The following is a 17406-nucleotide window of genomic DNA, read 5'->3' as shown; positions in this document are numbered from 1 at the left end:
ACATAGTCTTTGAATTCCAAAGGATCTTTCCTGTTTTGTTTCCTTCAGAGTACTGAAAACTTTCTCTTATTGTAAGGAAAGAACTTAAACCAGTTTGTTTTGGAACTTAAATCAAATTTTAACAGTAGGTATGTGGTGCTGAACAAGAAATACTCTAAAATTGCAGGAGCAGCGATTAAGCAGTTTTATTCTGCTTTTTTTTTTTTCATGTTGTTAATATCAAGATACCTTGTTATCAGTTTTATTCTATGCTAAAGAGGCGTTGTGGAAAACAGCACTGTGATAGACCTAGGTGGAAAAATACTCATGGGCTGGAGTTTCTGGGGACTGCCACAATTAAAACAAGAGCTACCAAATGCAGTGAGAAGGGGCAGCTTTTGTTCTGAAATTAAACATCTCGACTTTTAAAACTGTCTGTTTTGCTTAAATCATTCAATGTGTGTTGAAATGGGAAAAAAATAAATAACATCAAACCAGTTACATTTGGATTGATTGGTAGAGGATTTTTTTAGTTTTTCAGCAGTCAAAGGAATGGTACACTAAAACCACAGCACACAAAAACACACGAACATTCTTAGTGTCAATAGAAACATAATAATTAAAGAACAGCAATACAAATTGTGCTTTACCCAGTAGCTGGCTAATTGCTCCCTGGTCACACAAATTAATGCTCACAGCATCATCATAAAGGGTCACAACGGATCTCAGCACTCTGAGGCTGTAGCGCATTTGTGCAAACTTGTTGCCAAGACCACCTGTTCCATGGAAACTGTTACCTTGACCAAAGAAAGGATCTGTGGAGCAATCACAGCAAATAATCTTTTTGTCAGACAATCTATGTTCAGAATTATGTGCTCAGGAAAAATAAAAACAAACAAAGAAAGAAAACAACCCAACAACCCCAAAACACAAAAAAAACCCCCACCTTTCCCAAAACCCTGCTGAAGTTAGAAATGATTTTTAAAATCATTTCGTTTAAATGATTTAAACTAATAATTTAAAATGTTAAAATCATCTAGTTTAAAAATCATCTAGTAATTAGCCTTTCTTTGTAGGATTATAATTTTTACATGCATAGAAAAGGTAACGTTTTGGTGAACATTTAAAATTATTATACATTTTTTAACCTTACTAGGTTCATGAGCAGTTTTGCAAACTCAAAATATGTTATGTTTAGCATGACATTTAATATCAACCTTTTGATCTCTATCCAACCCAAACAAAAATTTCTTCCTAGGAAGACATACCAATTTTATGATGAAAAATATCTATCCTTGGAAATCTGGGCAACAAAACTGAGTGCACTTAGTCATCTTTTTGCTTAGCCCACACTCTGATTTGATGCCCAGAAGTCAGCTTTAGTCTGGAACCTGACTCTCTATGCAGGACCCTGAGTTAACATGTCCTGTCTCATGGCAGGAATTGCTGCTTGGACTTCTTGCCACAAGGGAAGGGTGTGGCTCACTTAAAACACAGACAGTAGAGGTGTTTGTCTGAAGAAATATCAATATACTGGTACACAGGGAAAGGGGCACCAGGTTACCCTTCAGTAGTAAAAAAAAGGATGGTTGGTTGTTTTTTGGAAACATTGGTTTCCTAGGTGGCCAATGTAAAAGAATCATTCTAATATCATGAGTTTTACATTTTCCTTTCCTGTCAAAGAAAGGTGGTTTAGTTGAACTGTTTTGAGGTTACTTGTGTGGTGAAAACCATGAGTACCCACTGACCTTGGCCTATGCACCATTCTAGAAACACAAGGAGAAGAGTATTTGCTTGGCAGGACAAATATTTATCAACTAACACAGGAGCCACTGAAGCTAAAACAGCAATTGCATGAAGCTGTAATTCTTCATATTGGGTAGCAGACCAGCGAGGAAATCCAAGGTTTTGATTTCGTTTTACATAATAAAGCAAAGCTGGCATCACATGATTTTCACTGAGGAGCTGCAGAGTCCAGACAAAGAAAAAGAGTTTACAGGTTTCACATGCAAATAAGAAAAATTGAAAGGATGAGTCAACTTTATCTGTCCTACACTAAAAAAACTATTCTTTTATTGAGAAACTATGTCATGAACACTACAAGTACAGGCAAAATCTTCTTATGTTCTGTAGCTTTCCCAAAGATTGTGGTTTGCTAAATTTTATTATGTTCTTAAGGTGTATTTCAACAATGCTCTCAATGCAGTCACTTGTCAGCAATTTTCCTAGCATGGTCTAAGTTTGTAACTTTCTAAAACAGAAACTGTATGCTGGTTTCCAACAGCAGGACTTGCTCTGAAACTATGTATGAATTCTTGATCTGGAGAACAGATAATTTCAGTGTACTGGACTATGGCAGATGGACAGATAAGTAATATTCTCATGATTCCTTTGTATTTTTTTTAACTTATTATTTCTGTTCTGTTGCAACTTACCTGTGCAGCAGATGGGTCTTTAGATAAGATTCCTATTACATTAAACAGCAACTTCTTCATCTCAAAATCCTCGTATGAGTAGGTAATTTTAAAACCTTTTATCAAGGGATTGGGAAGTTTAACTATGAAGGAAATAGTAGAAAAGTTACAACAAAATCATAATTAAAAGCAAAAATTGTGTAATTATGCAGCATGGAATCTCTTACCTTCATAAAATGTTGCAAGTACTATCAAGAGCTCTGCAAATCCACTTTCCTAATAGGCATTCAAAAAACATACATTAATTAAGTTAAATTGCAGTGAAATTAAGGCTTATGATTTAATTTTTGTTTGACTTTTTTCTTCAGAACACAGAATTTAATGTATCCTGTGGCAGAATAAACATAATTTTATCCAAGCAGAGAACAACCATTTGGACATTATACAACAATAACTAAGGGTTATTGTTAAACCCAAAAAGTCCTAAGGGTACAATTGTTAAACCCATCTTTCCTTCACTACAAGTCTGAACTTCAGTGGGGAAGTCCCAAACACAAGAATTCACTACTGTACTCTAACACATGAAAACCATATTCTCAGTGCTCTTAGAGCTGTGTTTTTTTAAATGCACTTGGTCATGTTTTTTCATCAGGGTCATCAGTACACATAATTTTGTTGCACCAATACTACCATACCACTTCGAGTTCAGTGCATTTCAAGTTCAGTGCATTTACAAGTAACATATGAAAACTGCATGTATGGGCAAGAAGAATTTACCAATATCACATATGAAAAGCTCAGAAAATAAAATCTTGTTCTTCATAGCTACTAGAGAGCTAAGAGAAAGACAATAATGTCTAATATAACTATGGATAAGACCAAAGCCAGGAGATGTCTATGCAGCACATTAGAGGAAAAAGAGTTTTGTTTCTGAGGTTAGCAATTAGCAGTTTTGTTCCAACACAGACATAATAATTAATATCATTATGAACTTTATGTATCTGTTACAGTTTGCTTGTGATGAGAAAACTTTTCCTTTTCAAAGGCTCAGACTCTTGTGCTGATTTGTGAACTATATAAAATAAAAGAATGACTTTTCTGAAGTTGCTTGGATAGTATATTAAGAAGAAAAAGGAACAGTCTGAAGCAAATTGCTCTAGTATTACCTATAAGGCAGGATTAAGTGGTAATGTTAATGTTTTTTTCTACCTGATATTTATACCTTGTAAAATCTCTAGGCAGGCTGAGAGTAAAGAACCTAAATGAAATTGTTTTAATATTTTCTTTGCATAGAAACAATTTGTATGAGGAATTAAAAATACATATCTGGTTTACTTATTTTTTAGGAATAAAATGCCCTGTCTCTACAGCCAGATAAACAATTTGAGTGTTTTAGATATCCAATATGTTGCTGCAATAGTATAACAGACATTTCATACTAGTTGGTGTTAAATGAAAAGCTTGAATGAAAAGTATGTAATCTTCATTTAGCAATACAACCACTTGGAAAACTTCTCTTGAAGAGGAAAGTATTTTTTTCCTGAACAACCAATAGATCCACAGGCATATGATTGCTCAATTATTCAGTATGTTTGTCACAACTTCATTTGAAGTTGTAAATCTCAACTGTAAAACAAGAGACTAAAGCAATATTAACACCTATAAAAAGTTAATTCCTCTGCAGGTTTCTCATAAAAACTCTGGAATATTACAAAAGAATGAGTCATCTACATTTCAGGCAAGTCATGGTAGTGCATTATGTGACATAGTCTTTAAAAGAATTTATGTGCCTCTTACTAGATCTAAGTAATTATTTTCTCAGAATCTTACTTAGAGCTCCTGAGCTGATTTTTGGACACCCTTCTTGTTCCCAGTTATGAGGCACACATTGAATTTGGGTCATCTGAAAATAGCCTACATCTTCAAACAACAAATGAGATTTAGTGCAAAACTCTTTATAGGAGAATTGCATATTCAAGGATCCGTACAAGAATATAAGAATTAACATTAATTTAACATTAATTTTAAAGAATTAACATTAAATTTTGCACATAAATAATGTTAATATGTTTTTCTAAGTATTAAATAAGGTTGATGCTAGTATTCTGGGCTAATGACCTACAGATTTTAAGACTCTTTGAGGTAACCACAATTGCAGAAAGAAAAAATGTTTTCTTGCTCAGCAAATCCAAGCAGGAAAAAAGCACTGGAGACACAGTAGAAAAAAAAAAATTAGAACCCTAATGGTGAAGAATACTAAGCCTATAAAAGCAAAGGAGAAGTTATTAGTCTCTGGAATACAACTCTAAACACTTACAATCATGGGTACTTCAGGACTTTCAGCCAGCAGTGTGGCAATCACCAAGAGGTCATTCCGGAGCTGATGATCGCAGTGCCGGGAGCCATGCGTGACAAGGTCTAAAAATACTTCTTTCAAAGCCCTTAAAAGAAAGTGAAATGCATTTTATCTTTTCCTTTGATATTCTGATGTTGGACAGCACTACGTATAGGAACCCTCATTCAGCATCATACTTTTCAAAGCCTTAAGTTTTAATTGCAAGAGAAGCAACTTCCAACTTTATCATGAAGTGGATTCTTTTGGGTACCACTAGACATTCAATTCATTGATGCAAGATCTGTGTATTAAAAATTGCATCTTCCACTGTTTGTGTTATAATTAATTAATACCAAGACACAGTATTTACTTAAATGTGGAACTGGACATTGCTGAATGGTTATTGAGAAGAAATAGTCTAATCTTGAATAGTTAAAACAGTCTAACTCACTAAGGAAGAACCTGTTATTTACTCCAGAGGTTCTAGAAATAAACCTTGTATATCATGGCATAGAAATTCCTAGTAATTTTGTAACATCAGCATTTTAACAGTGAAGGAATACTGGCCTGTTGAGCCTAAGATGGGAGCTTGAAAATGCTGCAATTAACTCCTTTATGTTACAAAGCAATAGATAGAGCTATTCCTCCTGCACTATGCAGCAGAGCACCTTACTCTTGCTCTGTAATAGCAACAACTGTATTAATACTGAAAACTTCATGAGGATGTAATCAGAGACCCATTTGTGTTTCTCTCAGTTTATTTCAAACAACACGCTACACAACAGAATGCTTTAGATGTCTCAAAAACTACAAAATTAATTCATAAAATTATGCCCTCCCTGTACTTACTGTACACATTCCAAGCTCTTGAGCTGATTAACAACTTCTTCTTTTGGGGTGTTTTCCAGCAGGTTCCACAGGATATCTGAGGAACGGAACAGCAGCTGTCCCGAGGGATCAGCCTCATTTAGATACAAACAAATCCTGCTGGCTGCTTGGGCCTTCACCATTTGTCTACAGTTTTTTCCTGAAATTATGTAAGTCGGAGTAATTAATTCTCTATAGGTCAGTAATTGTTTCAGGCATGCTCACAGAACAAATGATCTAAGATCAGTGGTAATGAGATTACTGAAAGAAGTTTGTACTAACCAGAGGTGGAAAGATGCTGGAGAGCTTTAAGTACCCACAACTTCTCAAGAAGTTTATTTTCAACTAATGCTAGTGACAAAACAAGAGCTTCTGCTAATCCTTCTTCGGCCATCTGGATTTTATAGTTTGTACTTGTTGGCTGGTAACCTGTACATACAGTAGCTTTAGTTACAATGCAGTAAATACTCAGAATTTTGATTATTTCATAAAATGTTCATGCTTTCTCAAGAAAAGATTGAAAATCAAGTATCACGTTTCAAACAGTTAAGAAAAACAATCCAATACACAAGAACTGCTTTTCTTATATCTGAATAGTGCCTAAAACATATCCAACAGACTCACCCTCAAGCAGACTTCAATGCTCTAGAAACAAATTGCTTCTTGTAATTTAGACAATGAAAGCAAAAGCAGGGTTACAGAAGTAAAAAACTTTCTTCAGTCATCAGCAAGTTGCTAGTGCACAACCTAGTTCTCTTCAGTAGCCTGTTCACTGGAGAATTCCTGCATTCTATCATCATATCACTTAAAATAGGTGAATCCAAAGTTTGATTTACAAGTTTGACTTTCTAATGTGTCCCTGTTTTTACTTTTGTCCATGCATATGCAAATCTGTATTTCATTACTGAATTATGGAGAAGGTGAAACATTAATAAATTTATATTTATTTTTATATTATGATAACTCAGAAAAGCAAATTTTATCTTAAGCAGCTTAACTATATATATGTGTATATGTATACACACACATATATATGTCAAATGTCGTAAAGTAAAAGATTGATAAATACAGATAATGCACATGGTGAAATGAGGTTTAAGTAAGCATACAGTCTGATAGGCTTCAAGCTGATATTACTTTATAGATAAGAGAACTCTGCAGGGTCAACCTTTGGCAAGATTTACATATATGCTTAGTGATTAAATATACGACTTTAAAAAAATCAGACTGAAACACAGTCTTCATTTCAAGATAATGTATCTTATTTTCTAAATTGGGAGAACAATAAAATTTTTCAACAACACGATAGATTTATTTACAGATACAGAACTAAATGCACACATAGCTACTTGCAGGATTTGAGTCTTGTTTGTAAGGTAAAAAGAGATTTGGATGCTTTCATATTTCTAGAATTTTGAAAGGGCTGTAGTAGCAGCTTCTTTAGGCCTACTAAAAGAAATGAAAACTTGTAAAAGGGCACAGGAGCAGTTCCACACTGCAGGAACACAGCAGGGGAGCACACTGACATCAAGCACACTCCTTGACCTGCACTCTTGACCCACATTGCAGCAATATTCACTTGAGGTTGGCTGCCTATAAATCCAGTGCTGTCTCAGAGCATGTGATGCTGTGCCCCTCTGGGAGGGGATCCATGGTGGACTTCACCTGACAACAGTCTCTGCCACCATCATAAGAGTCCAAGGAATTATATAATAGAGGATTCTGATCATGCCTGAATTCATGCATAGCCTCTTTCTGCATAGACAAGCCACATGATTTAAACAAACCTATGCTCAAATGTGTCCATATAATATAAACTCAATCAAATTTAGATAGGTTCAGATCTATTCCTCACAGTACAAGTGAAACCAGAGCTGCTTCTCCCCAGGCTACATATAAAAAGCTGAAAACTACATTTCCCTTCTTAAAATTCTGATCCTAACTGCTTTTTTTCCCCCTCCATTACCCACGTTTCAGAGATCTTGTATCACTTCACATTTTCTGGACGCTATTTAATGCTAATTCCACAAGTGTAATAATTAATTCCTTGTACACTGATGAACTTATTTCAGATTTAGAACATGTACCTCTATAAAGGCATGTTAATTGCAAATTTGTCAATGTTATATATTTAATATATGAGATACCGTAACCATAGTTATAAAGAAAAATTAATCAATAGCTAATTGAAAGAGGCATTTCAAAGCAGTTGGGATCATTAAATAATAAAATACTGTGCTTTACCTGAAAGTAGTTTTCCTGGTAGCTCCATATTATAAAAGCTAACAATACTCTTACAGATTTGTATTTTAACTTGAGAGCTTGGCACCCTCATCAAGTAACCTGTCAGAAAGAGAAATAAATGTAGTTAACAGACTTTATAATTTGTTTAGAAAGAATTCTTAACACAGCATTCTTCTTTTTACAGCACTTAGTATTTTCTTTGGTCATATCTCGTACAAATCTGTAATTCCATGCAAAGTTTCATAATAAAATACTCAAGAGACAGAGACTCCACACTGGAGACGACAAAGGCATCTTAGAGGAGTAGCATAAAAAGTTACCTTCCCTGCTTTATGGCTACAGACACTTATAAGACACTGGATGTCATCCCAGAAGTTGTGGAATTCTGAGGAAAGCTACTAAGCTACTACACTAAGCTGCTGTCATCACTACCATGTCATTAGACACTCCTCTTCTAAGCAGAAATGATACGAAATAAAGGGAGCATAGAAGCAGGAAGGACACATGTTCCTCGATCTCATGTTTCAGTGTTTGCAGTGATACCTCCCATTTCTCAGATCAAAATGAAATGAAACAGGCTATATGCAGGTTTACTTCTTCATCTGTACTGATAACGTTTTCTCGTGTAGCTTTTGACATCGGCAAACAGGTAATTCTGCTAGCCAATCTGCAGGCTAGCTGCAGAGCAAAGTGAAAATAATTTCTAATACTAAAAAGCACAGAGGATTGAATGAATAATTTAAAGAAGTTATCTACATATACTAAGGAGTAACAATAAATTAAAATCATGCTAATAATACAGTTGATTTTATTGTGGCATAATAATAATTTTATTGTGGTATATCAGGTTACACTCACCCAGTTGTGCAATGGATTGTGAAACTTCAACGGAATAGTTTTCTTCATCAGATGATTTCTTTTTTTGAAATGGTAACCTGCAAAATGAAATTTAAAAATATTACAACTATGTTTTAATCAAATCACTAGAAAAGTTCAGTAGCTCTTCTCTTCTTCCTTGATAATTTTTTCAGATAAGAACACCTTTTCTAGGATGAATGCATTGTTTGCAATGCTGATGCTATACTGAAAACTTCATAATCTGCAATTACATGTTGGAAATTAGTGGTACATGTTCATAGATAATATTTTCATAATTCAAATATGATGCAACAAGACATGCTGAATAAACAAATGTCATTTAAATGTGGAAGAATAAATCCTACAACCTAGACACTATCAGGCTATTACAGGGCTAGGCTATGTACAGGCATATGCAGAGGTGAAAAAAAGGGATCATATCTCTGGGCAAGACCTCTTGAAATGGATAAAAGTAAACCAAATAAACTGACTCAAATAGCACAACAACAAAGTTATTTTAAAAAACAGGATATTTTTAAATACTCAGTAACACATCCAAAACACTCAGATATGACATAAACATGCAAGTGCTAAAAATTGTCTAACAGTAAACATTATAATATTATGCTAAGGTCTCTGCAGTACATACTGTAGAAGTAGCTTTCCGGTAGGTTTACCTCTGTAAACATTGCCAGAGAAAAAGAAAGGAGAGAGCAAACAATGGAAGAAATGTTGGGGGAGGCAGGGGAGGGAGAAACAAGACATTGAAAAAAAAAAAAAAGTGGGAAGAAGACAGGTAAACAGAAACAGTTACAGAAGAGTGAAATATTTTACTGGAGAAATTAAGGTATCTGAAACTGAATTCTGAAACAAACCAGCCCCTGCCACTGGTTAAAGGCTTCTCTGTCATATGAAGTAGTAGTGAATTGTGGTGGAATTTCCATAGTACAGAAATTAAAGCAAAACCCAAGGGTGCAATTTTCCAAAATATACTCATTGCAGAAACCACAATTAGTGCTGAACTGCTCTAAAAGAGGAAAAGTCTCACAGCTACATTTTATTGACTTTATACACTCATTCTCAATTTCGTCATGCTTCTAGCAAACACCAAAGAAAATTAAACTCCATGATGTGCCCCTTCATTCCCCACTGTGTGGCAGCAAAGAAAAGCAGTACAACTGAGGCTGCTTAGGGAACTAAAAGATCCAGCTGAGAAGTTCTGTGTTTATTAAATCTAACAGCTGAGAGGAAGGTATGTAAAAATGTATCTGAATATCTGTTTTAATATGCCACTAGTTTTCTTTCTGGTGGTTGGGTTTTTTTGGTTCGTTTTTTTTTTTCCTATTCTCCTCAAATGAAATTAAATACAAGAGTAATCGTAGCTACAAGCATATCAGAAATAACTTCACTGAATAATTGAGGAGGAGAAAACTATCGATAAATGTGGATAACGCCTAAATTCTATTCTACAGATTGCTTAAAATACAAGTATGACAACAAAGATGCCCAAAAGTTCATGCAATACATTTTAAAAGTAAATGTAACCTAAATCCTGTTGAGGTTTATTCTCTTCTGCAATATGGCTCATCATTTTGTAATGCTTACCTTCAGGTATTAATGTCTTTGTGTCAAGTATTTGTGTCTTTTTAAACTCACTTAAGAGCTTGTCTGAAACACTTAGCTGCTGAATCTTTTGAGGCCAGCAGTCCCAGATTGACTTACGCAGTAAGAGACCTTGGGGAACCTTGCTTCCCAGCAAGCGGGAGCCAAGTACAGCACAGTTTTGAATTATGTAGCATGTAACTGCACAGATACTGAACTGTTAAAATAGGTTCTTCATTCATGTCACCAGAAACTGGATACAAGTAAAAGACAGATGATGAAAAGGAAGCATGATACAACAGATTCAGGTGCTTTGTAGATAAATGCTGCATAGATATGTCAGTTGCTTTAGAAAATGTATAAACCTGTTTATAAGCAGTATTTAAATCTCTAAAAGAGGGGCTGAGGTACTTACTCAAACAATTTAATAAGTTCACATAAAGGCTCAGTGAAAGCTTCTTGTTCGTTAATTTTTTCTGCACACAGGTTAAGAATTTTGGTAATTTGTGCTACATTCTTAAGGGGCTATTAATGTGAAATTAAGGAAATCAGATCATATGTACCACTACAAATCAGAAGAAAAAGCTGAAGACTGTGCTCACCACACTTGAAAGACACAACCAGGAAAAAAAAAGACTAATGTTTACAAAGTTAGGTGTTTAAAAGAAGTATGTGAGTCAATACTTAGGCTTTTTGAAGCAGCCTTACTTTTACATAAGTACAACTTTTGCAAATTTGATTTAGGTGTCTACTGAGCCGAACTCACTGGAAGCTCAGTGCTAAATTTCTAAAAATGGAGGATGAAAAGTGTTTACATCATAGTGTCAGATTTACCTATCTAAATTCTGAGACAGCCTTGTGGTATTTAAATTATTTTCTCCTTTAGTCCCAAGTGACTAACTGACACTTAAAAATGGAGACCCAAATACATATTGAGATTATTTAATTTAGGGTAGAGGCACAAAATCAAAACTGAACAGAGAGCTGAGACTGAGAAGTTACTACCAATCCACTGACTCACAGAAACTGACTTTAAGTGCACAACTCAGTTGTAAGGTGATGCCTTAAATCACTGTGCAGTTATCTGAACTGTATGAAATTAATCACATTTTTCCACATGCCAACACCCTCCTCAGTACTTCTCATTATTGGAACCTTTCTGTTTGTACTGTAAATATGAAAAAAAAAAAGCTTCTGATAAATTAGTCTGACTTCATTTTTCTTTAAAATATCTCCATACTGGAAGTCTATTTTTTCTTGCTATTTTATTGGCTGTTTCTTAAGTGGCAATTATTGGGCTTTTCTATTCTAGGTTTAAAGTACACCAGTTACATTTTGGACACTTTCAGCCACTATACAGGTGAGAACCCTCTATTTAATTTTGTGACAAATGAATCTAATATTCAAGAATCTTGCCAACCTATCAACTTTGGCTGTGTGCACACAAGGAGGTGAGTGATGAGAATGTATATGATCATCCCTATTCTCCATGTGGAAACACAGTACAGCATCAAATACTTTACTGAAAAGTCAGACTGTTACCATACAAAAAACACCATGGCTTCAGAATTCTAGAGTAACAAAAAGGATACAAGTCCATTTTCAAAATGCTTGACTACCTTCTTGAGAGTTTTCAGCTGCTCTTTTTCCAAATCTTTCTTAATTAAAAGAATGAAAAACAGGTTTTAATTGCAGTTTGCCCTAGAACCTTAAACGATTATGTTTATCCCCTTTTAAGTTTAAATGAAAGTGGAAACCAGATTTAAAAGTTTACATGGCATAATGAAATTCTCAAAGTGCTTTGAAGCAGGATTAACTCCATGATGAAGCCTCATTTCTAAGTATGAAGTCTGTTCTCTTGTAACTGAAGAGGCTTTCAAAAACTCCTGTTCAAACCTGTGGACTCCTTCTCTTAAATCCTTTGTGATTCTTTGTAAAGGAACTAAGAAAACCAAACCTATGTCACACACAACATAAATGTGAAAGCATGTAGATCTAAGTGACTTAGAGTGCTCTGCACCACTGGGAAACAGCCTTCAAATTCAAAGCTGAAAACAACAGAAGTGAGGATGTGTCAGTGCTGTGCAGTGCTCATTTCAGCTCTCCCAAGCACCTGCAACTTGAGGAAGGCCAGGAAGTTGTTTCAGGAGTCTATAAACCCAGAATCCTATAGGCATTTTATCACGTATCTTATGCTCTCTACAGGAGCAGTAAACAATATCATCCCGCACCTTTTTCTTCAGTCAGTAAATTTATTCTATCAGGTCTGTATTAAAAAAGGGGAAGAGTGAATGATATAAATACTTCTCTGTGGGGCATTAATTTAAAATGTGTTAGGTTAATCAGTCCTTATTTAAGAACATAAATTATCCATATTTTGGATCAAAATTATTTGATGGCTTAGTGAATTTAATCTCCCAAATCATCTTTTGGAGACTAAAAATCATCTGTGAAAGCCCATGAGATGATGCTTCTCCTGTGTGTGTAGGTAGTTGTATTTATTCTTCAACACTGACCTTTGCATATTTCTCCTTCATTTTAAATCACCTCCCTAGAGAAATGTTAGCAGTTAACTTGGGAAATTACATGAATTCATGACATACTTTCAGGTTGTCTTCTAGATCTACAAGGTTGTATTGTATGTTTATTTCCCAGCTGTAGGTTTCATTACTTGAAAATTCTCAAATATGCTAGAAATTCTGCATGTCTAGTTTTTGAATGCTCATGCTTTTGTCTTTTTTTAAAAGTTCCTGTGTGACCTTCTCTTTCTCTCTCTATATATATTTTTAATATAAACCTATATAGGACACTTTTTTATCTTTTAATAACAATGATCATCTTTAGAAGCATTCAAATACCAGAAGAAATACTCACCTTTGTGCTCTGTAGCTCCAGCCACCTGTGCTGGATATAATAAATGCACCTGACTTTATTCAGGGCAGGTGCTACAGAAACTGTATAAAACATTTATCGAAGCCCCATCACTACCTGTGTGACTGAGATAGAGAGGTACCAGGGTTACTTACTGAGCCTGAACTTTTGAGCAGAGTGATGATGTGATTCAAATCCACCGATCTCAACAGTGTATCCTGAAAAAGCGACACTTTTAACTTTTTTCTTTAATTTGGAAATTTTGCTTTTAAGGTGTTTAAAATGTGAAATAGCCGTGTAAAACCGACACTAATTTACTCAGGGATGGGTAAAGCCAGGCCATGTGTGGAGCACGCACCGGGGTCTGTTCTCAGCCCGAGGAAGACGGCAGGGCGAGGTGGGGCAGGGCAGGGCGGGGCAGGGCAGGGCAGGGCGGGGCAGGGCGGGGCAGGGCAGGGCAGGGCGGGGCAGGGCAGGGCAGGGCGGGGCAGGGCAGGGCAGGGCGGGGCAGGGCAGGGCAGGGCAGGGCAGGGCAGGGCAGGGCGGGGCGGGGCAGGGCAGGGCAGGGCAGGGCAGGGCAGGGCAGGGCGGGGCAGGGCGGGGCGGGGCAGGGCAGGGCAGGGCAGGGCAGGGCAGGGCAGGGCAGGGCAGGGCAGGACGGGGCAGAGCAGGGCAGGGCAGGGCAGGGCAGGGCGGGGCAGGGCGGGGCGGGGCAGGGCAGGGCAGGATGGGGCAGAGCAGGGCAGGGCAGGGCAGGGCGGGGCAGGGCAGGGCAGGGCAGGGCAGGGCAGGGCAGGGCAGGGCAGGGCAGGACGGGGCAGGGCAGGGCGGGGCGGGGCAGGGCAGGGCGGGGCGGGGCAGGGCAGGGCAGGGCAGGGCAGAGGTCGGGCCAGCAGTGGATCCGGGGGTGTCCCTGCCCGGGGCAGAGCTCACCTGGGCGGTGTCCGGGGCATTCCTGCACCCGCTGCGAGCGGGGCCGAGGGCGGGGAAGCGGGCGGTCGCCCGTGGGGCCGGGGGCTCGGCCGCGGCCGGCTCGGCCATGGCGGCTCCGCAGCGCGGCCCGGCCGTTGCCATGGCAGCGGAACGGCGCCTCCGCCCGGCGCCGGGCCCGGCCCGCCCGCGCCGCCACAGCCCGCGGAGCCCGGCCCGGCCCGGCCCTCCCGCCGCCTTCCGCTGCCGCAGCCCCGCCGCCACCCCCGCGTGTGGCGCCCTCCGCCACCCTGCCAGAAGAGTCACTTCGTGGGCTGCTATCTGTGAACGAGACCTCGGCGACAAAACCATTTCCCCACCCCGCCCGGGGGACAGAGGCTCGGCGGTCCCGCACGGTGGGCAGCTGGAGGGGAAGAGGACCGTCCATCCATAACAATTGACTCATGAAAAATCCCTCCGTGAGAGGCCACCATGACAAACCCCAGACGGGAGAGCGCTGCCTGGGGAGCCTGGCAGCGGGGTAAAAGGCGAAAGGAACCTTTCCTCTGCACAGACCAATACAAAAAAGTAATAAAGGCAGGGACGGAAGGGTGAGGGGATGTAGATACCTTTTACTTGCAAACAGTGAGCAGCTTAGTTTGAGGCTTAGTCGACAGCTGAGACTCAAGGACAACGCAGAGCTTGGTGTGCTCACAGGTACTGCACTGCACTGCTCACTTTAGCTGCCATTCCTGGGATTTGGATACACTTTGGGCAGGATGCAAACACGGCACCTCAGATATGCACATAGCCCAAGTCTTGGAGTGCAGGCACTCTTGATGCCAACCTCTTTTCATTGACAAATAATTAACTACAGTGATTCCAAACAAATATTTGAATATGTGAATAAATTTATTAAATGCTAAGATACCCGTTTAAAACTCCAGATGGCTCTTATATGAAAATAAGAGATTTATAACAATCAAGAAAGACAACTTCATGGCTCTAACTACAACCAACACAGTCCTTATTTCCATTTTTCCCAGATTGCATGCTACACCACTTCCATTTCACACCTGCCTTCTGCAGAAATAAGGTGCATCTCACATTTCGTTCTCACGTTACAGTTTTCTTTCCGTCACAGGGAAAATACTCAATATCGTGTATTTGGGCATACAGAAAAATACCCATGCACATTCTGCATTTAGTAGAAATTCGTCCTGTATGCATCTCCAAAATGATGGCAAAAAATATCATAGTATAGGACTCTGAATTTAGAAAATGCAATGACCCCTTTGACATCCATAACATCCTGAGCTGTGATCACAGAACAGGGGTCGTGCAAGGGCAGGAGCTGTAGCACAGGCAGTGTCCTCACACGATGTGACAATGCAGTTGCTAGAGCCTTGGAGCTGGTGTGTGACACTCTTCATCCATCCATGTACACACATCTCTCCATTACTCTAACCACTTTACTGGCCTTTCCATATTCTACTTAAATATTTGTTTCCGTGAACATTCTGTTTTGTATCTGGATGGAACAAGATTTTCTATTAAGCATCTGAGATTAATTGTGCTGACAATGCTTATATTTCTGTAAGCAGTTAGCTGAAAAAGCTGGATTATATATATAAATATATATATATATTCTTTTCCTTGGTGCCCACATAGGAACTGAAGTTGTATGTATTCAAAGTTTTAAAGCTTATATAAAGAAAACCTGCTTACCTTTATTTCTATTGTAGCCTAAGTGATTTCAAGTTTGGTTGCTCTGTGTTTTGAATAACAAATGTATAGAGAATATACCTAAATTGGGCAACTTAGTCTGTAAATTATAAGCTTAAGTCACATGGCACTTGTTGGCTCACTGTTCCAAAGATCAGATTGCAAAGCTCCATTTGCTCACCGTGCACCTCCTTCAAAATGAAGCTTTTAGAATGAAAGCTTTAGGATGAAAGCTACATTATACAAGTTTGAGTAAAAGGATTCTGCTGCCCTTGGCAAATGGCAAATGCCCATCTTCAAAATCATACAATCAACTGTGAAAATATTTACTCAAAAGTTAATAAACCCTAAATAGGCATATATTGTATTTTTATCACATCTACCTCTTCTGCTGGTAATGAAAATATTCAAGACACCAAAGCCTTATTTACGAGAGTATTGAATTTTAAGTCTTACAAATGCTAAGAAATGTTAACAAAATAGAGTTGATCTAAAGTGGATTTCTGTTTTGACTGAGGACAAACTGCTTTGGTATGAAGACACAGTTCAACAAACTCTATTCTTGTAAAACTTAAATTTCATAAAACCACAGGACTCTGTGTGTAGGACACAGAGTGTTATAAGATCAAGGTTACATATCTAGGTCTGCCATTAATCTCCTGTTGACTTTGCTGAGTGAATTATTTCCTCTAGCACTCAGTATTTGCTGCTTTACAAACTAGGTTGTGAGCTTTTAAAGGACTGTTTTTCAGTATATACTGTTCATGTGCTGCAATGGGGGTCCTTCAGCTCTAGTCAAGTGATGTCCTTTCCTTGGCTCTATTGAACCAGGATACTCTGTCCAAAGCCACCTGCACTCTTTGTCAGATATGACACTGAGGTCTTTAAAGTACAGAAATCAGAGTCTGTCTAAAATCCTTTTATAAGTCTGTTGACTCCTTGAATTCCTTTTCATTCTCCTTTTTTTGTCTGTCCTGACAGACCTTCTGTGTTTGATATTCAGAGAATAAAAGAAAAATACCTTTGAAGTGGCTGGCACTAGACTCACTCTTAAACCTGTCAAGTCAACAGAGCTCCCAACATCTGGATTTACCTGCCTCTACTATTAAAATATAGTGCTGAAGTCATGGGGTGGTATGGAATTGAGGGGAACTTTCACACTGATCTTTATTATTGTAAGGAAACACAGTAAACCACAGGACACAGAACTTATACTCTTGTACAGTACAAGGTAAGGCTGGAGAAAGGTGTAAGTTTGGAGCCCCAGCTGCTGGCATAATATCAGTATTCAGTTAACAATATCGACTAGCATATAGAGAAATAGGGAGATTAAAAAAATAAAAGCCAAGAAATGAAACTTCAAGGTCCAAAATGTTACTGTTAGGTTAGGCATGGCATAAGCCAATATTAAATGTTCTGAATTTTAAAAATACTTATATTCCATTTGGGAGTCTGGGAAGGCTATGTAACCTAATGTGAAAGCAATGCAAATGCTGCCAGCCCCATTGGCCCATACATCTTTACTTCTCTGAACTCAGAACAGTTTATGCTGCTCATGGACAGTTAAGCAGCATTATACCTCTCATGTATTGTTTTCCTTTC

At 38.1% G+C, this 17406-nt stretch overlaps 1 protein-coding gene across 1 annotated transcript in view; it reads right to left on the bottom strand.

The window, feature by feature from the left end:
* The window catches only part of CFAP69 (cilia and flagella associated protein 69), a 47311-nt gene extending 39378 nt beyond the window's left edge, over positions 1 to 7933 (bottom strand). Inside the window, exons 1-8 of the mRNA XM_083880982.1 lie at positions 7840 to 7933; positions 5878 to 6024; positions 5578 to 5755; positions 4711 to 4834; positions 2621 to 2669; positions 2415 to 2536; positions 1728 to 1944; positions 630 to 794 (exon numbers count right to left, since the gene is read on the bottom strand). Coding sequence (XP_083737108.1) covers positions 630 to 794; positions 1728 to 1944; positions 2415 to 2536; positions 2621 to 2669; positions 4711 to 4834; positions 5578 to 5755; positions 5878 to 6024; positions 7840 to 7930 — 1093 coding nt within the window. The 5' untranslated portion in view covers positions 7931 to 7933. The remainder of the gene's footprint in view (positions 1 to 629; positions 795 to 1727; positions 1945 to 2414; positions 2537 to 2620; positions 2670 to 4710; positions 4835 to 5577; positions 5756 to 5877; positions 6025 to 7839) is intronic.
* Positions 7934 to 17406: the final 9473 nt, after the last annotated feature.

Source organism: Zosterops lateralis (assembly GCF_965231275.1).
Source record: "Zosterops lateralis genome assembly, chromosome: 1".
NCBI lineage: Eukaryota > Metazoa > Chordata > Aves > Passeriformes > Zosteropidae > Zosterops > Zosterops lateralis.
This window is presented reverse-complemented; position numbering and strand designations above follow the sequence as displayed.